This window comes from Amblyomma americanum, chromosome 1, assembly GCF_052857255.1.
Source record: "Amblyomma americanum isolate KBUSLIRL-KWMA chromosome 1, ASM5285725v1, whole genome shotgun sequence".
Lineage (NCBI taxonomy): Eukaryota > Metazoa > Arthropoda > Arachnida > Ixodida > Ixodidae > Amblyomma > Amblyomma americanum.
Genome location: NC_135497.1, coordinates 187,182,957 through 187,206,144, shown reverse-complemented (window position 1 = coordinate 187,206,144; position 23,188 = coordinate 187,182,957). Strand labels below are relative to the sequence as shown.

At 43.7% G+C, this 23,188-nt stretch overlaps 2 protein-coding genes across 4 annotated transcripts in view; both read left to right on the top strand.

Annotated features, from left to right (window-relative positions):
- The first annotated feature begins 456 nt into the window (after positions 1-456).
- Positions 457-4,542, top strand: LOC144114371 (treslin-like). The gene has a single exon (XM_077648057.1). The coding sequence runs from the start codon at positions 540-542 to the stop codon at positions 4,197-4,199; it is 3,660 nt and encodes a 1,219-aa protein (XP_077504183.1). The 5' UTR covers positions 457-539; the 3' UTR covers positions 4,200-4,542.
- A 1,645-nt stretch (positions 4,543-6,187) lies between these two features.
- The window catches only part of Nak (Numb-associated kinase), a 99,654-nt gene continuing 82,653 nt past the window's right edge, over positions 6,188-23,188 (top strand). For all 3 annotated transcript variants that reach the window (XM_077648056.1, XM_077648055.1, XM_077648054.1), the window contains exons 1-4: positions 6,188-6,906; positions 16,037-16,155; positions 18,255-18,360; positions 22,407-22,546. In XM_077648056.1, the coding sequence (XP_077504182.1) occupies positions 6,780-6,906; positions 16,037-16,155; positions 18,255-18,360; positions 22,407-22,546 (492 nt within the window). In that variant the 5' untranslated portion in view covers positions 6,188-6,779. The remainder of the gene's footprint in view (positions 6,907-16,036; positions 16,156-18,254; positions 18,361-22,406; positions 22,547-23,188) is intronic.

Below are 23,188 nucleotides of genomic sequence, written 5' to 3'. Positions count from 1 at the left end.
GATCTGCCTTTTCCAGCATCGATATAGTTCTACACTATGCTTCTTTTTCATTGAATCTATCCGATTTTTACCTTCGACGTTTTTAACCTGCCGCTTAATGCTCTTTCTTTCTCTTTCTTCGTCTCTGGCAAACTCACTGGCCAGCTTTCTAGTTCGTTTCCGCCACTGTGTGTCAACGCTCTTCGTATAGTACTTTACTCTGGGCTTCCCGTGCTTCGAACGTTGCCCAGCCCATATCCCCCTGTACTGCCTCGTTTGTGGTTTTCCCGTGGGCACCTAGTGCTAATCTTCCAACAGTTCTCTGATTCACTTCTAATCGCGACTGGACTTCAGCTCAATCCATGGTTGCGCGCGCCTTCTGGGAGCGACTTCGCGTACTTGCGCGAACGGCGCCTGTCAACGGCCCCAGCCGCCATTGGCCAGGCACAGAAAAATAGAGGAGGCTATGGCCGAGCACTTCCGTCGTTTCCGTCATGACTAGAACGGCGCGTCGTATGTGGCCGTACAAAGTTCGCAAGTGATGTTTCTTCCCGCGAAACATGTTTAATTCAACGAAAGTTGTTTTCTTAGTAGATGTAGCGTCTTTCTTCAGCCGCGAAGACCGACTAAGCGTTACCGATTACCAGCAGGCTGTGAATGCGGTGAAGTACTGCTGTCTAAAGTTTCTCACGCACTTCGGCACAAAAAAGACTCGGTGGGGCTATAAGTTTTATAGCAGCAGTGGCCTTGCCCGTCAGCGCATGGAGAAACGCCTCTTCTGCGATTTTAATCTGGAAAGTTTCGAGGACTTTGAGGACGATCTGGTGAGGCGGTTCGAGCACTACAGGCAGGCCTGCGACGCAATTGACCGCAGTGGTTCTCGCAGCGTACCGGAGAAAGATCCCCCCTGCAGCGTACTGCGGGCTGCGTTGACACAGATATTCTCCGAATATCAGTGGGACGCCCCAAATCTGTCGTCGCCCGTTAAATGGAAGTCAAAGCGTAAAAGAACCTGCATGAATGCAAGCTATGAAGATGTCAACTACATCTTCAACATATCGCCCTGCCCTCGCACAGACGACGACGTCGCCGCTTTCTTGGACGGGTCTCATACGGCTGATCAGGACGTCGCAGACAACATTCTGCCTGCCCACGTGCGCCGCCTTTGGCTCGCGAGCGCATCGGCCAAGTTTTTCTGGATCGACACGACGCCTCTGGAATCTGACGCCGTCACCCGGGGTGCGGCGGCTAGCCCCAAGCTTCGGAGCGCCATAACTGCTCTCGGAGGTGATGTTATACCCATAACGACTCTTGTAGCTGCTGGAAGTGTCTTTCAGAGCTCAGACGGTCGCACAGAGGCGCTGGGACCTCTCAGTGCCATTCCGTTTTCCGACGTGGCTGAGTCTTACTTGTCGGGGGCCACCACCAAGTCCGTGCAGAGGACGACTCTAGTAGTGTACAGCGGCACCAACATTGGCTCGGCCGTGCTGTGTGCGAATTCCTCTCGCATGTTGGAGGAACCCATCGCCGCGGAGGATTGGAAAGAAATACGAATCATGTGCAGGACACGACAAGATGCCAGGCTGTGCATCTTCCAGACCAGTCGGTTGCAAATATTCCGGTGCGTTAGCGCGGGCATGCGTACCTATTCGAAGACTCCTGCTAGTGCTCTTAGTGAATTGTTATCCTGCTTGGTGAATGACAACAGTGCTTTCTTTGTTGAACTTACTTTGAACCACTCGTGCCTTAGGCACTATGGTTTTCTGTTCCCCTTAGACCTCACGTCGTTTTGTGTGCACTTAATTACGGAACCAGGCCCGCTCACATCAAATGCGTTTTTACAAAATTTTGGCAATGAATTTGCAGATGTGAGTAGAAGGGAAGTGGGGTTTGCCCCACAGTCAAAAACCATAGGTTCAGTCACTGAAAAGCCATTTGGAGCAAATGTGCTGGAAAAGTGGTTTGTTCCTGCATCCATCAACACTCTAATTGAGCTTAGTGGCATGCAGGAGCAGTCCACTTCTCGAGAATGTATGTTGCAGATGCTTCGACGAGAGTACGAGATGAAAGCACCTATTAGCAAGGACAAGGGTGAGCACCGAGTTATGAGTGATCAGCCCACACGGCCAGCATCTGTACGTAATATGCGAAAATGTGTCAGTGTCTCTTTGCCCGTCCTCAACTCTGCAACCATAGAGAGTGCTGAAAACACCTCTTTGTTCACCAAGAGAGAAACTGTGCCTATCACCAATCCTTGCTGTGACATTGACCAGCTTGTGATGCATCTCAAGCAGTGCTATGATGCCGCACTTGACTCTGAATTGCCAGTTTCATGGCTCACTTGTGCCCAAAACATTGTTAGTGTAGTCAAGCGGTTTGCTGAGAGCCAGGAAAGTCAATTGAGCAGTGGCGAAATCGCCTGCAAGCTGCTCCGAGATCACTTCACTTTGGGTTGTGTCCAAATTGCAGAGAAGTATGCTTGCCTGAAAGATGATGACAACTTGAAGCGACGTGTGCGTGAATATCAGCTGCAAGCTTTGTTGGCACTAGAAGAAGAAGTAAACTTTCAGCCCGCAGGCAACTGCGTGGAAAAGGTGACATCCCTCCTTAGGACACTTTCCTTTACCTATAGCCCTGTCAGTGCTAGTGAGTTCTTGAAAGGGGTTGTAAGCTGTAGCTACCTAGCAAACCTTAAAGATATTATTGTGGAGATTGGAGAGGAACTGAATGTTTCCCTTTCCACTGAGCATAACTCTGCGCTTGCTTCTGAAGGTGACTTTTTCCAGTTGGGCTCTGTACAATCTGTGCAATCTCAGGAGTCTTATCTATCAAGCATTCCATCTTCACTCAACTTCCAGCGGGGCACTGATAATCCAACAAATGCTGTAGAGAGCAAAGCTATGGCTAGAGTGGACCTTTCTCAGCCTTCAGTGCCTGAGAAGCGCCAAATTGTGGTGAAGCAGACCTCGTCAAAACGCCGAGCCATTGACCCTGAGGTACCAAGGAAACGTGAAAAAAGGTCTAAGACAGACAATGCACAGGTCAATGAAAATGCGCTGGATGGCGCAAAGCTACAAAAGAGTGTCCTTTCAACACCAAAGGCAAAGCGTCGACATGTTTTGAAGACAACTTTTGTACCAGAGACACCTCATGGAAAGCAGGGACGAAAGGCTGTTCAGCGTCGTCAAGAGCTCCTGCGGAAAAAGTTCAGCGTCACAGTAGCACTGCCAGTAGTAGAGGAAACTCCAGAAAAAAAATGTCTTTCTCGACCGACAACTTCAAAATCTCAAACTCCAGTCAAATATGCCACGCGAGATATGCTTAGCATTGCCAAAGTGCAACGTACTCAGTCTAGCACAACACTAAAGAGAGGTTTTTGCCCTAAGGTGCTTTTTTCTCGTTTTCAGTCAACGCCCCCCGGAAGTAATAGCTCAGAGTGTCTCTTCAGCTCTCCCACCAGTAATACCTCTCCTTGTGCTCTTGATCAAACACCCAGGAGTGAGAAGACACCCAAGAAACTTAACGTTTGCTCAGGCAGTGAGCTGTCAGAAAGCTCTGAGCAGCAGTGTTTCTTGACACCGCGCAGAAAAGTTTCAAAGAAGCTTCTAAGCTCTCCTTCAACACCAAAATTGGTACTCTCACACTTAAATGCTGTTGAGGCATCCCCAGCTGCCAAACGAGTGCTGTCCAACTCTCCTGTGGCTGCTTTGGGACGAATGACGTCACTGACAAAGACTGAAAGGCCGAGGCGCCTGTTTAATGTGAAGAGCTGTGAATGCTCGCCAGGTAAGGTTGTTGCTTTGGGCAGTGCTGCGACAGCTCAAACTGGTTTTGATGGACAGTTGTGCTCTGCCACAGCAGGACAAAGTCTGTGTGTGAGTAATGATAATGTAATGATCACAACTTCTGAGTCATCAGAAACTTCACTGGGGTCCCCAGTGTTACCCGAATGCACATCTCGATTCACTAGGAGCAAATCCCGGGAAACGGGCTTGACACCACATGAACTATTTGTGTTGTCACAGACGAGCCCAGTGAATAATGGAAGCCATGCATCAAAAAAGGAGAGAGGGAGGAAAATGGTGGGCTGTGCTATGTTGAAAAACACTAGCCAAACTCCGAGACAAAGGGTGGCTAAAAAGGTTTCGTATACTCCTCCCTCTGCCCTGAGTTTGTTGCACCTCACAAGCTCTCCTATGCTTTTGAAGAAATCCAACTGATCGTGGTTTGTTTGATGTGCATTTATTTGGATTTTGGCCACTTTTTAGCAGTTTTATGCTTTTTTTACTGTAAAGTGGGCATTTCCAATTCTTCAAATGATGGATATTTGCTGTGAAGTGGAATAATGTACAAAGTGATTTTAAGCATGTGACCCATTTTGTGCTCAGATGATTGCCAGTTACTTGAATGAAATTATGTATGAATGTCTGCAATAATCATGGTCATTTTACCTGGTCATTGATCTTCTTTTGACTCATTCTTCTGCGCCTTGTGGTGACAGCCATTGTCTGGTACTGAACCATTTACTTCTGTAGTGTGATTTTCCATCCTTTGCAAATGATCGAGAGGTCCAATTTTTGGATGTTGCATCATTCTGGCCTTTAATGGAATGTTTAAAACTTTAAAAGCATTGAATGTATCTCTTGGTTGCACACTTTTGTCTGTGCCATGGTTCTTGGAAATTTTAACCAGTTGAGAATTTTATAACAGCTGTGTTACTTAATGTGGCTCGGTAAGCTTCATTTGTTAGTATTGTGCTATGCTTTATTGGAACATAGCAGTACCCTGTTTAGAACATTACTTACTGGAAGAGTTGGTCGTAATGCATGGACTGTGTAGGCATGCTGGTGCACCTGCCTTTATAGTGTATGCATTGCTTGTTGGTTGTTTTGTGGCACTTAGTAACCTGAATATGGTCTATGAGAGGCATTGTAGTGTAGGGCTCCAGATTATTCTGGGCCAACTTGGGTTTCTTTAAGTGACCTGACATTGCTCAGCAGATGGGCATTTTGTGCCAAACACATTGGCTGCTCAAAGAAATTGCTGTTGGAAAAGTTCATGGTGCACTTTTAAGATTGACAGTTCAGTGTGTTTTATCTTCCTTGCAGTATGCAGTGCATAGCACAATAGGCGTGGTGTGTTATGTGGGCTTTAAAGCGGCTCTGAAACACCTTCCGAGGAGAGCACATAAACTCGCTCAATCATTGTATTGCCATGAAAACCGGAGCCAAATAATACACTTCTACATGCAGCAGAGGACCCACAATCACGCGCACAATCACGCGACTTTTTTATGCTCGCACCCTCCTTCGTCGCTCGCACCTGAGAGATGGCTATTGGTTAGGTTCCTTGAGAAGTCGGGCAGCTACCGTGGTTGCGGCCAATAAGCCGCGTATCTCCGGCGGGTCAGGAAGCTCCGCCCCTCGGAGGTGAGAGCGCGCGCAAAGTGACGAGAGGAGAGGGAAAGGCGCGAAGATGCTGAAATTCAAATTTTGACTACATATAACTCAGTTTCTACAAAGCGTATTAAACAAAACAATTCTTGCTGGACAATACTCGTGAAGCGGCGTGCTTTAACATCCCAGGCATACCGAAACTTTAATAGAGCCGCTTTCAGAGCCCCTTTAATGTCCCAAAGCTGTGAGTTGGCTATGAGCAACGCCGTTGCGGAGAGCTCCTGAATAATTTTGCATCACACAGCATACGGGCGATTTTGCATTTCGCCTCCTTCGAAATGCGACCGCCATGTTTGGATTTCAGTCCTGCGACCTTGGGCTGAGCAGCCGGATACCAAAGGCACTGTGACGGGTCGACAAAATCTTGGATATTCATGATACCGGTTATATGGCTCTGAACACCCAATGCTTTCTGATGCTAGGTACGGATGTTTGTTGTTTCGAGCAGTATCAGCACTGTGTTACGTAACACTGCCTCGTGGACCTTCATGCATATGAATGAATAGGGACTATCATAGCCGGCAGAAGTATGTTATTTCCCTACGGAATATCAAATGCACTGAGGAAACGAATTCGCTGCTAGTGTAAGTACACCCGCGTCTACTTTCCTTATCTAGAGGCTCTAAAATTAACCTGAAACGCAGCAACGATTGCACATTTGGATCGTATTTCCCGCGATTTTATAATCCGCTCGTGGCAGGCAGCAGGAAACGCACCCTAGTGTGACTTCCGTTCCCGGCGAATTGGCGCCGCCATGATTGCTATTTATGCTTGAATTACAAACATAAAGAAGCTTTTCTGAGGCTGTGGCATCGCATCGCTCTTCGCGACGCAACACAAAAATAACCGCAGTACATTTCGATTTTCGGTTCCACTCGGAACTATGAGACATGACCCGGCGGAGCGCGCCGCCGCTGTGTCGAACAGAGACGTAACTGGAGATTGGCAGGGGGCAGCAGGCCGCTGACGCTGGCTGGCCTAGGGGGGGCTGCTTAGGCCTAGAGCGAGAGCGATACTTTGCCGCAGGCACCGCTGCGTCAGTTTCCCCCTAAAACCGAATGGTCGCCCGCGTCGAGCGCTTGACTGAATGTCAGGTAAAGAGCTGGCGCCGTTACATTGCGCCGTGCGACGCCCACAGTTAGATCATGCGCCCATGAGATGCCTTATCTAGAGCATTTCGGTCCCAGTGTGAGCTGCTGTCGCAGCTATCCCAGCTCGCGGACCTCGTAGCAGCGTTGAGCGTTTTCCTCACCCGCACGGTGACAGGAGGCCTATGTTATAGCAACTCAAGACAGGGTCTCCGTACTGTTCTGCAACGGACCGTCGCGTCTGCTTGATTTCGAGATGAAGAAGCTATTCTCGCGTTTCGAGAGGATTGACCAGGGTGCAGCTAGGGAAGCCAACAACTTTGTCGGCAAAGTTTTCACCGTGGGACGGCACACCGTCACAGTGGAAGACGTGATTGCTGAAGGTGAGTCATGCTGCCTGCTTTTCACCCCGGCCCCTTTTTCGCCCTGATTAGCGCCAGCTTAGTTTTGTTCTCAAATATACAGGCGCTTGTTTGGTTCGGCGTCGTGTTTTCTGGCCGGCGAGTGGCAACTGCAAAAGGCGTTGCAACACTCGGACGCAAACGTAAGACCGCCCCGAACGGGGAAGTCGGTTCCCTCTGACAGGTGTCAACTTGGCCGATACTTTCATTTTCAATTTTCAACTCTGCTGATCGATTGGTTCTGTCTGATTTCGTACGTCGCAGCCTGTTGAGCGTGCTCATTAAATCGCTGATGCTGCGTGACTTACGCCCTTGCGTACACCTGCATTGTCTACTAGTGCCGAAAACGCGTCTCGTTGCCTTCGCGTCAAAATTAGCCCAGTTTTGCTGAAGATTTAACTCCCTGCATTGCACTCGCCCCCATGTCTCGCTTCTGCTATTACGTGCACCCCGTACACGACCGTCGGCTTTTTCTGGACCATCATGGTCAAACGGCGTTAATGCGTGCGTCAGTGACTTGAAACGCCTCCCCTGAGGCTCAGTGACTCGATCACACATGTGGCTGCGAGCTCAAGTGAGCAATGCGTGGTTGCCGCATTGTTGCAACATTGAAAATCGAGCCCAGCTATCGCGCCGTGTGGCGTAGCAGTCGTGCGCCTTGAATTTCCAATGAGGATGCGGTGTGTCACAATGAGACCAAGCTCACACGGTGAAAACGGGGTCAGCGGAGAGTACACGGCCGAGTAAATGCCCCCTCGTCCTGTTGACGTCGCGAGGCAGTGCTGTTTAAAAAAATAAAAATACCACTTCACTGCAATGTTTGCTCGGGCCCTGCCATACATTTGGTGTCGTTTTTTTGATGCGGTAGAAGGCACCCCGGTTGCTGCGTTAGTGGCAAGCACTTTAAGGGAAAAAAAAAAGGATGACTTTTGAGGTCATAGCTTGGCTAACCGCAGCATAGCACATTTAATTCTAATATTTGCTTTAGAACATTTTGTGTAACGTGCGCTAGAGAGCCGATTTTTTTTGTCTTGTGTTTGTGGAGATGGGATGGAGTATGAAATTCAGCATCATTGATGAACTGGGCTCCAGGAGCACCAGGAAATTGCCTGGAGACATTCTAGAGATAGGCAGTCATGGTGTAAATATCCTGCAGGAAGTACGCTGCAACCAGTTTTTAAATTCTGTAGGCTTTAAGCATTATTAAGGAAATCATTTCCTTGTGTTACTGGAAGTGTTCTCGTTTCGTTTTCTGCGAAGAATATATTGTGCCCATAGCATTCTGCTTCCCTATTTCTTTAGAAATCTGAAAAGGCCTTAATATCAAGAAACTTTCACAAAGTGGTACTGAAGAAACTAGAGAAGCTGCCTTGCATCCAGAAAAGACCGAATAGAAATAGCGTAAAGTACAAAATTCAAAATTTCAGTGAGTCTTGGCCCCTGCTGTCTTTGTGTTGTGTAAATGATTTAGTGCTGAACATGGCTTTTGTTGAGTGATATATATTTTTGGAGCAAGTGCATTCTTGTCACTCATTATCAAGCTAATGAGTGACAGACATGGGAGCTTGGCTTAAACCAAAGAAGTTTAAGTGACCCCCTGAGAATTAAATTCTCCACTTTAGAATGCATGCTTGTAGTTAAATTTGTTCCATATACAAGGACGGTGTAACTGAAGTTTGTTGTTTGGTTGGAACATAACATTAGTGGTTTGTGGATGTCTCTGTTATTGTCACAGCATATCAGAGGTGTCCTGTCATTGTTTACTAATCTAATAGGCTTTGTGAGTACTTGGTCACGTGAAGGTAGCTTACAATTTTTTTAATTACCCTAGGCGAGGTACAAGACCATTGATACAACATTGCTTGCAAAGTATTATGTGCTGTTCTTTCCAGTAAGTGAATGCCTTGTATGACCTTTACATTTTAAGTGAACTGCATCTACACAATACATCAGCGTTCAGGTCGAAGGCGAGCATCCGCTTCGCACGCAGGAGGTGTGTGGTTCGATCACCAGTGCCACTGGGTACTCACCGGTGATACAGTGGGTACAAGCTTTCCTCTGGCCAGGTGCTTGGCTTATATCTCAGGCGAGATGATTGGGAAATGGGTCTTTGACCCCACCTTAAGTAGTCAAAAAGCACCTTGTGCAATGGCGCTCTTTGGCCATAGATGCCTTTGCACCATAAAAATCCATAATCATCATCATGTCAGAGGGAAGCCTAACAGAGGGCACCTGTCAATTAACGATCTTTTGAAACTGCTGCCAGGGACTCACTGGAGTAACAGTTCATACAAGTTGGCTTATCTGTGGTAAATACTTGGTAAATGGGTCTTTGACCCCACCTTACATAAAGGAAGAGGCCTTATGCAATGTCACTCTTTGGCCAAAGCTGCCCTTGTGCCGTAAAAATCCACCATCACCATCATTATCATCTTTCGAAACTCGTCCACCTTATTTTTATGATGCCATCACTGATGTAACAGGGTATTGGAAATACAAAACTGTTCGTTGAGGGTGCTGCTCTTATGAACAAAATACGTCTAAACATGCATAAGAAGCATTGTATGCAGTCTGGTGTTTGAACTACATACAGTTCATGTAAGGAAATTGATGATTTAGTCAATATTTTCAGGAAAATATTTTCTTTAATCTTAAGTGTCCTTTCAATAGCTCGTCTGCGAAAATGAAGTATATCCTGCAATAAACTAAGCACTCATAATTAATTTTCCTCATAATCTCTAAAAAAAATTATGCAAACTACTCTTGAAATTTTGCCAAATAAAAATCATCGAATTAATGGTCTTATATTCTACAGAGAGAAGTCATTAATATTTTACTGACACTCAGAGGTCATTATGAGGAAAGGAAAATTGCAGTAATTATCTCTGTCTGGGTGGGCATCCGAATGGCACTGTGAGTGTATGGATGAAATCAGTTAAAATGGGAAAAGAGAGAGATGCATGCTCTCTTCTAGGTCTTGTCTTAAAGGGACACTTACAACAGCTGAATTCATTTATTATTTGGAGTAAAATTCCACTGGCTTTTCGGGGCTTTGTTGGCGTTGTTTGCTAGCTGAACGAGTGCTCATTGTTGTGAAATTTGAGGTTGAAAATGGAATATTTTCCTTACCACTAGAATTTACTCATAGGAATATTTTTCTTATCACTAGAATTTACTCATAATATTAATGACATCGATAATATGATGGACTTCATTATCATTGGCTGAAAGTGGATGGAGATCCATGTAAAAAAGAATAATAAGATATTGATGTCACACAGTTGGCTCATGAAAGCGACCAATGGTGGCGATACCTGTATACCAGTTTTTGGCCCTTTCTGCCTTATAGAAACCCCATTTTGAGTGAAGTAGCCTCTGTGATTAACATGCTGGAATCAGTCAATATGGCCCAATTACAGTTTGTCTTCAATGTCCCTTTAGACTGCATACACATGGGGAATAACTTGAAGGAGAAAAATAGTATTAGGAAGAAGAAAAAAAAGTTTTAAAAGGCCTTTGCATTTGTTCTTAAGTGGTCATGACATGGTCTACCGACACATTGTGGCTTTACGTTGCAGCTAGTAGCCACGATGTTATTATGCATACATAGAAAAGAAGTAGCATTCTACACGTGCTATTGAGCTATAAATTGCAATTATAGTAAGATACAACTGAAGTCTGCAGTGAAGCTCCGCCCACATTCAGGACCGCCGCACAGAATTCCTCCGCGACAAAAAAGTAGTCCATTGACACTTTTCTTGTTACCTAAACAAGAAGCTGATCACAAGAAAAAAATAATCTGTTGAATTTTGATACCTGACTTGTTTAATAAAGTCAAATATTTAAAAACTTGCCCAAGCTTCAATTCTGGCAGATTAAAAAGCTGATTTAATTTACTGTTGTGATTGGCTAGCGGATTAGTACAGGGTGCCATAGACCGTGACCCAGTGTCACCAATTGCTTGTTTTTTTTTTAAGTTGTATCCTGCTGTAGAAGTTATTGGCTCTAAGCCCCTCGTCCTGGCAGTGAGTCATATTGAAGCAGCCTGAGGGACGTCATGACCCGACAGGGCCGTCATTTGCTGCATAACTGCTTGCACGTGCATTCGGTCTGTGCGGAGCAGAGTGCGCACCTACTTGAGTCTGACTGTGGCACATTGTGGAGATGTCACTGAGATCTGGCAGAAGCTAGACAGAAAAGGGAAGGACACAGGTCTGTTTTGCCTTTGTCTCCCTGTTGTGAAGTGTGGGTTTTCCAACCCTCCACACCCCCATCCCGACAACGAACAGCCCACTTCCAGACGCTCACTACCTGCAGTGCTCAGTTCAGTCGTGAGCAAGCACGTGACTGTCGGCTTATGTCATCGTGGGTCATGAGTGCTCCAGTGTTGCCTGACTGCTATATGGTTCTGGAGAACTTGGAAATTCAATTGCAAATTACTCGCTACATCAAGTGAGCTCATATTTTGCCCAGTTGTTTCTAGATGCATAGCAAAAAACATACAATAAACAGCTTGAGTCTGAAAAATGGTGTCATGACCCCTTTAATAAAACGCTGTTCTAGATAAATTCTTGCTTTAATGGCCAACTTCTTTTGTAGCTAGGTTTTACTTATTTAACACTGCTAGGCTTGTAAATAGGCTGCAGTGCTTTTTTTCTTTTTGCTGTGACAAGCTGTTCATATCAGGGGCATACCTTTCATGCCTTCTGCGTTGACGTGCCCTCAGAGATGAAATCGATGACAAAGTTTTGAAATACTTTGTTGCCAAAGTTGCAATAATTTGATTGGTACTTAGATAGGCAGCAAGTAGAGCTTTAAAAATACCAGTGCTGATCATATTGAAAAGGAGCTTGTTCATTGCACTTGTTGTTTTGAATACTAGTGTTACAGCTTTAGTATTCCAGACAGTGGTGTCTAATGTATTTGTCACTTTTGTCGTCTGTTTCTGGGGCACATTATAATTTGCTTGGTTGTGGCACTAATGAGAATGAGTTTAGTCTGAATAGTAATGATGTGACCTTAGTAGAAAAAGCAGCAGTACTCACTTTTTTCTTCCTTGTGAACTGACTAAATTGTTTTTGAAAGGAAGTCGAGAAGTAGCTCAGGCTATGTCTGAAAGCTGCAGTAGGTCTTTTGTTTCTTCAGTGGTGTAGGAATGTATGGAACTAAATAGCGGATATTCAGAAATTAGTGTCATTGGTGTTCCTGAGTATTTTGTACATTTAGAAACATGAAATGGCATTTCTTATGCAAAGGCAAGGGAGCAAGGCCAACAATGTTATGTTGTCACACTTGTTCAGCATTCTTTGTTGGTAAGAATTGGAGCCTGTGCGGCTTTCTCACGTGCCTGAAGCTAACCCTTTATGATCAGTAGGTTTTATGTACCAAATAGTCATTTTAGTCAGAAATTACTTCGTGCATACGAGTCAAGTGCTACGAAAATTTTCCACTTTGTAAAAATGTACCATAAAACAAGTATGCAATGCAGCTGCCATTTTGCATTCTGCAATGAAACTGGAAGTGTGGTACTTATCCGAGTGTTCACCAGTAGTGGAGACTGAAAATCTCTCCCAATCCACCTGCTTGTGCACTGCTGTGGTCATTGTTTACTTTCATCATAACCGTTTGTAGGTGTCACCTAGTTGTCTTGAAACTGTCGTTTTGGCTGTATTCTTGTTTTCGTTTCAGTGAAATTGTTTGTGTTAAGAAAGGCAGTGACCGGCCCAAAAAGAAGCGTCCCTACTGATTTAATTAGTAGGAGCATGATATGGCTACTGATCTTGGTTATGCTATATCATTATCACAGGCACTAAATCACCATTCTTTATGTTGCATGATTAATTACAGTCCATGAGTTAGTAGCCATTAAAAATTGAGCCTCATCCTGTCTGTTTTTCATGAGCAGGTTCCGTAAACTGACGTAATAGAGGTTTGTTATCTGTAGGCTCACAAGTTAGTCGTGTAGCATTTTGTGTGCAAAAACTTAGTATTTGAAATGAAATTGCTTTCATGGTATGTTCACCCTTTTTTGAAATAATTTTCTGAATTTTTAAGTAAACAGAGCTGTTTCAGTGCTGCTTGAAGTTGAGTGAACTTAATACGTGTGCCTGTAATGTGATAGCTTGCATACTACTGAGGGCAATCGTGGACATCATGGCGTAATTTTAATTGGATGAAATGTGGAACTGCTTATGTACCGATAAGCACTTGGCACGTTAAAGCTGGTTTATAACATAATGAACTAAGATCCCAAGGCAGATGGTATTAACCCTGAGTCCTCCACTGTGGTCAGCCTCATACCTGCTCTCTTGGCTTTGGCACAGAAAAAAATCAATTTTGCATTGACAATTCATGTACAAAGCACAGTCTTGCAAACATGACACAAAGTAATTACACATGTGATCAGGCTATATTTAGCTGTTTCCTCTTTGTGCGCAACGTTGCCATTGTCTTTTGGTAATGTGAGCATTTATCTGGCATTTCATGACACTGCAGGAAGGAGAAAAACTTTTTATTTGTTCAAAATGCCTGTTTTGCGTCCATGCGATGTGTTGGTGCTCTTTTTTTCATAAAGAGAACTCAAACATGATTGATCTAGAGTTTGTCTAGATGTTCTACATTGCACAGCACTGGGAAGAGAACATTTGACTAAGAATGCATCCCTGAGATGTTATTTAATGGTGAGCTGTGGTGACCATGAATTGTTGGTGAAACTTGCAGATAAAGGCTTCATACTGATGAAATTGTGATTTATTGGCATGTTAGTTTCAGTTCCTATGTGAATGCCCGTGGGTTTTTATTTTTGGATATTGAATTACCCATTGTAGTGTATGGCATGTTTGTGGTGGAAATGAAAATTTTTCATGGGTTTTTCAAGGTTCATTATGTTGAACTTTTACCGGTGCTTTTACACTCAGTCCTTAACATTTTTATGGAGTTTGGCAGCTATGTGGTAAGTTTTCCTACAAAAGACAATTTCAAGGTTTGTTGTGTCTGCTGCCTCAACTTGGGCGATTTCTACTTGCTGCACTGTTTGCGACATCACAAGCGTTACCTGTACTTTGGTACTGAGTACTGGATTCAAGCCTGCTGAACAAAATTTTCATGCTTGTATTTAATATAAGTTCAAGCATTTTATGAGTGGAGTCATTGTTTCCAGTTGCCATTTCAGCCATTCAATATGTGTACAAGAGTTTATTCCGTAATGTTTGTGATGTCATTGTTATGTCTAATGAAGTATCTGCCTTGGCCACGCAACTCAGTTCGTTTTTGGTTTGTTTTTGCTGTTTCGTTTTTGGTTTGTTTTTGCTGTTTTAAAATAGGTTTTCGAAAAGCAAGTGAAACTATTTGGTTCCAAGGAATGCAAGCATCACCTCAAAATGTTAAAAATAAGAAGTGAAGTTGTGAACACTGGACAACTCCACCTATGTGTTTTTCTTTAAATTAATTTTATGGCACATTCTAGCTTTGTTTTTGATACTTGCACAGAAGGATTGCATTCAGTCTGGAAGGCCTCCCAGAATTGAATGCATTCCTTCCATTTTTGTTTACCTCGGCATCATGCATTCAATACATAAGTAATGGTGCTGTTTTGATATCTGTTGACAAGAACTGTCAGTCATGATTATTGCTTTTTTCAAACTTTGAAATTGCAAGCTTTATTGTTCAGTCAGATTATAAAACTACAGTAGTAATATGTAAGAAAGACCAGATGACCCATAAACATAATGCTCTTGGCTGAAGTATGTTGCTATGCACTGAAAACATTTAAAAGCTGCTTTTCAAGAGGCCTGTGAGTTGGCCTTAGCAGTGCAGTGCGTAGAATAAAATGCACTCATTTTTATGCAGTCTGTTTTGTGCTCATGGTCACGAAGATCATAAGCGGCAAAAGCCGTTTCTCAGAACATTTACAGATTGTGCACTTCATGTCGGTGAAACTGTTTTAAGTTACATACATCAGCTGCTGTAGCAAAAGTGGGGGGCTAAAAGGTAAAATTTATCATGACATCTACATACTATACTGATGTGCAAAGTCAAGTTGTGTGTAAAAAAGAAAGCTTCCAGAAGTACTGACTTAATTGCTTAGTTTTCTTAATTATTACTAGTATGATGCCATGTGACTTATGATCTTGGTTATGCTATGTCATTATCATAGGCACTACATCACCATTCTTTATGTTACATGCCAAGTCACGGTCCACGAGTCGGTAGCCATTAAAAATTAAGCCCCATCTTGTGTTTTTTTCATGAGCAGGTGCTGTACACTAACATAATAGAGGTTTGTGATCTGTAGGATTGCATGTTAGTCATGCAGCGATTTATGTACAAAAACACTTAGCATTTGATTTGAAATGGCATTGCTTTCATGGTATGTTCATCCTTTTTTTTAAATCCTGAAAATCCCGATTCTTTCTTTTTTTTTTTTTTTGAAATCCTGAACAGTCGCCGCGGTGGCTGAGTGGTTATGGCGCTCGGGTTCTGGCCCGAAAGACGCGGGCTCGATCCCGGCCGCGGCGGTCGAATTTTGATGGAGGAAAAATATGGAGGCCCGTGTACTGTGCAATGTCAGTGCACATTGAAGAACCCCAAGTGGTAGAAATTTCCGGAGCCCTTCACTACGGCTTCCCTCATAGCCTGAGTCGCTTTGGGACGTTAAACCCCCATAAACCATATGTGTATTGCATGGGTAGCCTTTGTGATGGAGGCAGAAAGGGACATGCAGTTGCTGCGACCCTTTGTAGCTTTTTAGAATAGATTGTTCCCTTTGTATGCTCATTTGTGTGGGCCATAGAATTTGGGATAGGAGACTTGCTGTCCCAGATTTTCTTCAATGTGGAAAAGCATGTGTGTATATGCACATATTTGAAAAAAAAGCGCAAACAACTGACGGGGCAAATATGAACTTCAACCAACTCGCCCAACTTTCGGTGTTGCATATGCAAGCCCTCTACTGCCCTGATGGCTTGGCATCTATTGGATTGCCATGTTTAAATAAGGTTATCTGTGCCGATCTTCTTTAGAGGAGTGATATGTTGTATTTTGTATGCTTTTTTCAGAATGTACAAGGAACTTGCTTGTGATTACTATTTTAATCTTTGCATCTGTTTTTCAGGGGGCTTTGCAATAGTCTTCCTAGTGAAAGGGTCTAACAATGTGAAGTATGCACTGAAGCGGATGTTTGTCAATGAGGAGCATGGCCTGAATGTCTGCAAACGTGAAATACAGATAGCGGTAAGACTTCATCAAATGCAGCATGTTTCATTTTTTGCACACTGGACTGTGCTACAAATTTTTATAAATGTATGGACTTTGTATTGTTTCAGTGAAAGTGTTATCTAATAATGTGCTAAAATTTCCGTTTATTTTTTTTTCCTGGAATCCATTAGCCTAATCAAAAACATGCCATTCATTGTTTGAACATTGGATATCTTAAATTATAAGCTTTGTAACTATAAAGTTCCCAAGATGTGCTTGACTGAAAGGTCTATTTTGTGAGGTATTGAGCATTCTGTACCAATATATGGGTTGTGGCAGACACATGCCTACAGTTTTGCGAAGTTTTGGAAAGGCAGAGTTAAATGATATATGCTCTAAAGGCACTTTCATTATTGTTGAGAACTGAAATTAGTGCCCAAAGAATGGCAGTACATGCTGTAGACATGTTTTATCTGATTCTCTCATGTAGAGTTCAGCAGCTCTCTCTGCTTAGAGTTTGTGGTCTATATTTGTGGGCACCTTTGAGAGAACCATTTCTGTAGTGCAAGGAGCTCATGTTATATAAGGCTTTGAAAGCCTTTGTATGGCCATCCTTTTAAAATGGTGGCTTCAGTCTTCTTTTGATAGTGAAACGCGTCTACAGTAAATGACTCTACTACAATATTGCCTGGTTAAGGAAGGAGATGACCAAGCCTGGCTGGTTTCATATTATAATAATGCATTGTGAATGCCACTACAAAGAATTTAACTGTTTAACAGAAAGTTTACATGCTCCCAATTGTGTGTTTGTGATTTTATAACCAACATGAATGGTAAGGCATGATGGTTCATTCATTAATAATTTCATGCTAGCTATACGCAACCGTTCAAGCGCTGCAATACACTGTAACATCACAAAATAAAATCAGTCCATGCTGACAGAATGCACAAAACCTTTGCTCTGCTCCTTCTGCCAAGCAAAAGCCCCATCGAAGCCGCCGCAGTGGCTCAGTGGTTATGGCGCTCTACTGCTGGCCCGAAAGACACGGGTTCGATCCTGGCCGCAGCGGTTGAATTTCGATGGAGGCGAAATTCTAGAGGCCCATGTACTGTGCGATGTCAGTGCACGTTAAAGAACCCCAGGTGGTCGAAATTTCCGGAGTCCTTCACTACGTCGTCCCTCGTAGCCTGAGCCGCTTTGGGACGTTAAACCCTCATAAACCCATAAACCAAACCAAAAGCCCCATCATCAAGCCCCATTGTCCAAGCATGGCGTGGTTTATAACATCTGGCACGATGGTGAGCAAGCGCAGGAAGCAGCAGGCATGCGTGCATTATGCATGCGACTGATTCACGAGAAGTAACGGAGGCTTGCAGACATACACAATGCCAATGCCTCTTACGCTCCTCCGCTTTAGTCTTTAGTCATGATTCTCCTCTGTCACTGCACACTTCGGCTGCACGAGGCCATTGATAAACTGGGCACAGACTTGGGACCATGTCTGCACCTTCCTGTCTAGAATGTCTGGGTATCACTGTGTCACAGCCAGATGTTCAGACTTTGCACACTGTCATGCTTGACAACGTCAGGTTAGCCATAGTTGCATATTCTGTGAGGCAGCCGCCGCGGTGGCTCAGTGGTTGTGGCGCTCGGCTGCTGGCCCGAAAGACGCTGGTTTGATCCTGGCCTCGGCGGTCGAATTTCGATAGAGGCAAAATCCTAGAGGCCCATGTACTGTGCGATGTCAGTGCAAGTTAAAGAACTCCAGGTGGTCAAATTTTCTGGAGACCTTCACTGCGGCGTCCCTCATAGCCCGAGTCGTTTTGGGACATTAAACCCCGTTAGACCATACCATAAACCATATTCTGCGAGGCACATTGTTGAGGAAAAAAAAAAAAGTACTGACTCCTTCCACCAACTCTGTACAGTACCCACCCGGAGTAAAGGTTGGTTTCTGTCAAGATGCTAATCCTACTTTATTGGGGGCCATAGGTGGGTTTCAATCGTTATACTTAACTGACCTCTATATGAAGAAATTTTGCAGTCCTTTGCGTTTCGTTATAAAGGCGTTTCATAATTTTCGTGCCACTTGTATGCTCACATATAAATAGGTGCTTGTTTACTATTTTTGCAGAGCAATCTGAGTGGCCACAAGAATATAATTGGTTTTGTGGATTCTGTAATCAACCATGTTGGTGGTGGGGTCTACGAGGTCCTCATGCTTATGCACTACTACAAAGGTCAGTTCTTTGTCTGTGTGAGCAGCCTTTTTTCATACTGGTGTTTGATGAGGTAATTAATAGACATAGTGAGCTGGCATGTTAATAGTTGAGCTGGCTTTTAATGCTTTCCTGTAATCATTAAGATGTGTGTTATGAATAGTAACCTGGACTAGGCTACTGCATGCTAGTAGTTATTTTCAATAAAGCCTATTTGGAAATTGGTAAAAGAAATTTGGGTTTAAAGATTCACACCAAGAAAAAACAATTAGTGCTTATTTGAGTGCATTTTGTGCTAAAGGAAAGCAGCAGGCATGAGCATGAAAAGTCTTGTGAACTCGGAAAAAGTTGCCTTGCATTGGTGTTGCCCTTCTGAGAGTACTACCAGATAAAAGAAACCCAAAGGGGAACACTTAAGTCAATCCAGATTGTGTAATTGGTGTCCTGATATAGCAAATGTGTTACTTTTACCTGTGGCAAATCTTAGAAAAGCTAAAAAATAATATAAAAGTGAAACGTGCAATGAATTCTAATAATTCCAGTAACTGTGGCCAATCAAATGTGTTCGTTGTTCTCCTCAGTATGTTCGCCTTTTTATGCAACATTGTATCACAGGGCAAGTACCATGGGAATAAGATGCAGTAGTGAGATTGCTGTGCCAGTTGTGCCAACCTGTACCATTACGTGAAACTTGGTACATACTGCTACAAATTGACTGTTTTTGATGAAATTGTGCCAAGGCTGTGCCAAACTACTATTCCAGCTACCAAGAGCCACGGTGAATGTGAAAAGGCTGAGCCTACCGCCTAATTTGTCAACGCATGGCTCTGGTTCTTTGTCCTGATATGTGACGAGAAAGATGAGACTGATTCCAACCATGTCCCATTTTACTTTGTAGCCCTTTGCTTCCTACTGTTAGTACACGGTGTATGTGTGTTTTGCACCATACGAACACGGCAAATGCACATGCAAAAGAAAAAAAAAGCTTTTAAGAGGTTCAAGTACGGCTGAATTTTGGTCCTGCTAGGGTTATTGTGCTTTTACACAGCACCGCCACATGTCCCATAAGTTAAGTTTAAAACAGCGAGAAAGGTTTGGGACGCACTCCAATTGATGGCTCGATCCCACAGACCTAATTCGCACTCACTGTAAAATTGCAGTCAACATCCAAGCTTCCGTCTTGTTTGTGCTGTCGAACCACATTGATTTGAGCTTTCAACTTAGAAAGTTGGTTTTGTACAAGTAAAAGTTGACTAAATTGAGCCACTTTCAATGATGGGGTGGAATTCTCCATGAGTCGGCATACAGTGACCAGATCACTCATGCACATGTGCACGAATGATCGGGAGCTTGTGCCATTGCCAGATGCCTTTCGCCATACGACCTTGAATTATGTTACAGTGCAAGGAAGTTCGAACAAAGTCTGCTCGTTGCAAACACTTCAGGAGGAAGCATCGAAGCACGTGGAAAGCACACGTCAATGCCGAACCCACCAGCAGAGGAAAATAACTGTGCTTCTTAAGACGAGGACCATGCATGCGCAACAAAATGCTTAATCTTGAGAGGCGTGGCTACAGTGGGCTGAAAGAAACCTATGCCATGCCGCGAAATGGCTGAAGCAAAGTGGCTGCACTCATCCTGGGACGATCCTTGTGGCCAGTGGTCTTTTTATTCATCCTCGCTTTCCCGAACAGAGTTCCTTCAATCGGAGCATGTTTGAGAGCGCTAACATTCCAGCACAGAAGCGTAGTCACGTGCAAATTTTAAAATCTTGTGGGCTTTATTTAAGTTTTCAAAAAGAGACCAGGATAAAGAACTGATCTCCATTACAAGGTCAGTGCCGTAGGAGATCAGTGTGCGAAGGGAATAATGAAGAAACCTGAAATGGCTCTTTATGAACATTCTCGGCAACTTTTGCACAGAAGTATTTCAGAAAATTTTACTCATTTGTTTTTAAAGTAAATTTGGGCAAAAAAATATGCAGACCTGGCTAAGACTGCCTACGACCCTACCTCATTCAAATCTTTATGCTGCCCGTCATTTGCTAAACCGTGGCACAAGTTAGTCGAAACACCCTCTGTATTGGAATCTTCATCTTATTTTTCAGTATTTGGCTCCTGCTGCAAAACGGGAGGAAGCTGCTTCAGATTGAATTCTCGCTTGCTACATAGCTAGCTCCAAAATGCTCTTGGCCGTTCCCACCACTGAAAATGAAAATAGGACTGCATTTGCTAACAAACTTTTAGCCTTGGAGACTGTCCAGTATTCTGGAAAATGAAGATTTGTAATTGAAAAGCCAGCACTGAGTGTGCTTACAAGATACAAGGTTGCAAAGTGGTGCTTGCTGGACATTTTGCACATGCAGCCTGTGTGGAGCTCATGTTGCCAGCAACTTCAGGAGCACAAACCTGGGACAACCTCTTCGGGGCCTTCAGACACAGTAGAGATTAGTTGATCGGCCAGGTGGTTTCATCCTTACTTCATCGCAAAATCTCACTTCACCAGGCTGTGTGTGCACTGAAATTAATTTTTTTCCTGCCTTGCAAAAACGCTAGTAATATGTACTACTCAATGCTTGTGAGGCATGACTGCAGCTTCACACCAATTCCATCTGTATGGCCTGGTGACATACTCTCAACTCTGTGCAGTGTCAAGCTCAAGGCAGCATTACACCACACATGGGGAGCTGTTGTATGCAGCAGCTCCAGCAGCACAAGTTTTCACCCTGTTGTGCTCTTCAGGGCTCAAATCACTGATGTGTAATACAGCTTCTTTTGCTAGAGTTCAATATTTGGGAGCAGCAGTTAAGTCCATCTTGATGGAAAAGTTCATGAAAAGTACATGGCACTCTCTGGTGCTAAAAAGCTTTTTTTTTTTTTATGTTGTCGCAGCTGAAAAACCCAGCCCCACTCTAAGCAGACATCTACTGCCATCCTTGATTTTGTGCACAGTATGGCATCGCACACTAGGACACAGTGTGCTTTGCGCTGGAGTCCTGGGGGTCCTGGGTGGCATTGGTGGCTGGGATATAAAAAGCAGGGCTTGAAGAACAAAAATATAATACTATTTTTGAAGTAACGGACAGAGGTTCTGCTTAGGGAGACCATAGTCTCTGAAAAAATATTTTGTAAATGGTCTTGTTTATGCAGTCTTCAGGGAACATGCAATTTTGTGTGCGGATTCTAAAAATGTCATTTAATTTTGTGTAAAACAAGTCCTTGTACTCTCAGGCAATATGTTATGCAAGTCTTTTGGACAGAGCATATAAGAAATTTGATGCAGGAAATTTGCTTAAGTATGTGCCATTGGTTTCTCTTCACATCAAGGAGTGCAATAAGAGGAAAATTATCATCCTACCTATCTTAGAACTTCAGTTATGATTCTCTTGGAGTTATGGAGTTCTTGTTTTGAAGTTGCCGCTTTAGATGCCGCTCTCATTATGCAGACTTTCCCAACTGGCCTAGTATGTAGCATAATTGAAATCCCAATCTTTGGGCAGTGCACATGGGTCTGGGATTCTCCTCTTGTTATATTATTCCCTGTTATGCCTGGGTGAGCAAAAATGTCTATTCCTCTCACTGCATATGGGGGGAAAATCCCCAATGAAACAGGGTCATCTTCTTGTGCAGAAAGAAGCTCTAGTATTCCGAAAGGGTAATCTACCAGTCTAGCGTGACTTGTTTCCTTTTATGTTTTCCTTTATTGCTCCTTTAACTGTGTTTGCACTATAGGCCTTGTTTTAGATTTACTTAGAAGACTACAGTTCCCAGAGCACCGTTGCTTGCTAAGAACAATGTTTTTTTTTTTGGGTGTAGGACTTTTTGTGGTGTTTGCAGTGACGTCACCATAGATGGCTGTAACATCACATCCTGTGAGCAGCCTGTCTACTCACAGAATGCATACCTTTTGCATAGGTATGGTTGTACCCAGTGCTTGTCTGATTCAGTGTGCTGTATTTTAGTGTACTAGTTTTGCATGGGCAAGAAATAAACATTGCATTGTTATATTTGGATTGTTTGCTCTGTACTCTCCATATTGGCATTCTTTTGTTTTTTACCCATGTGCAGGGCATGTGCTGCAGCTGATGAATGACAAGCTTCATTCTGGATTCTCGGAGCAAGAAGTCCTCAAAATCTTTTGTGACATTTGTGAAGCTGTGTCACGGCTGCATCATTGTCAGACACCCATTGTGCACAGGGACCTCAAGGTGGTCTTTTTATTAGCTCGCACTTCTTCTTCGCACATCGTCATCATGAGCTTAATTGTGGTGTGGTTACCATATAGTTGTGTAGGTTGTCATGTGCTTAGCATTATTTGCTTTGAAACATTTTTTTAAATTCTAGTTTTATGCAAGTGTATAATGAATGGCCACTGCAAATGTGACACAATATAGAAGTTGCCACTGGCTTCATCCTGTTGCACAGGCTGGTTGGGGGCAGACTGGCCAGCTAGTCATAGCTGGACAGAAGACGAAAGGAGGTGTGAAGCAAACTAAAATGCTGCACAGACTAACATTGGTAATCAAAGACTGAATTTAAGATAAAATGCGACTCCAGATTGCACCTCATTCCTAGCCTAATTTTAGGTAAGGAGTGCTGTATGGTAAGTGAAGGTGCGTAGGAAAGCTAATGAAAGGAGATACTCTATTCACATTGTGCTGCAAGCTGCCATTGTTCCTCCACTGCAGGCCATTTTCATGATGATGAAGTGGCTTGCTAGGGTATGGGAAGGACTGATGTAGCGTTCTGCACAGTGTAGCTGGTCTCTGGTAATCATATTTTTCATGATGCGATGTGCAACTGAGCTCTGAATAATGTGCAAGGGTGCGCACAGTGAGCAAATGGAGGCT

Bases quoted from the DNA above. Each gene is read 5' to 3' on its own strand.
- LOC144114371 (XM_077648057.1), top strand. From the start codon at position 540: ATGTTTAATTCAACGAAAGTTGTTTTCTTAGTAGATGTAGCGTCTTTC.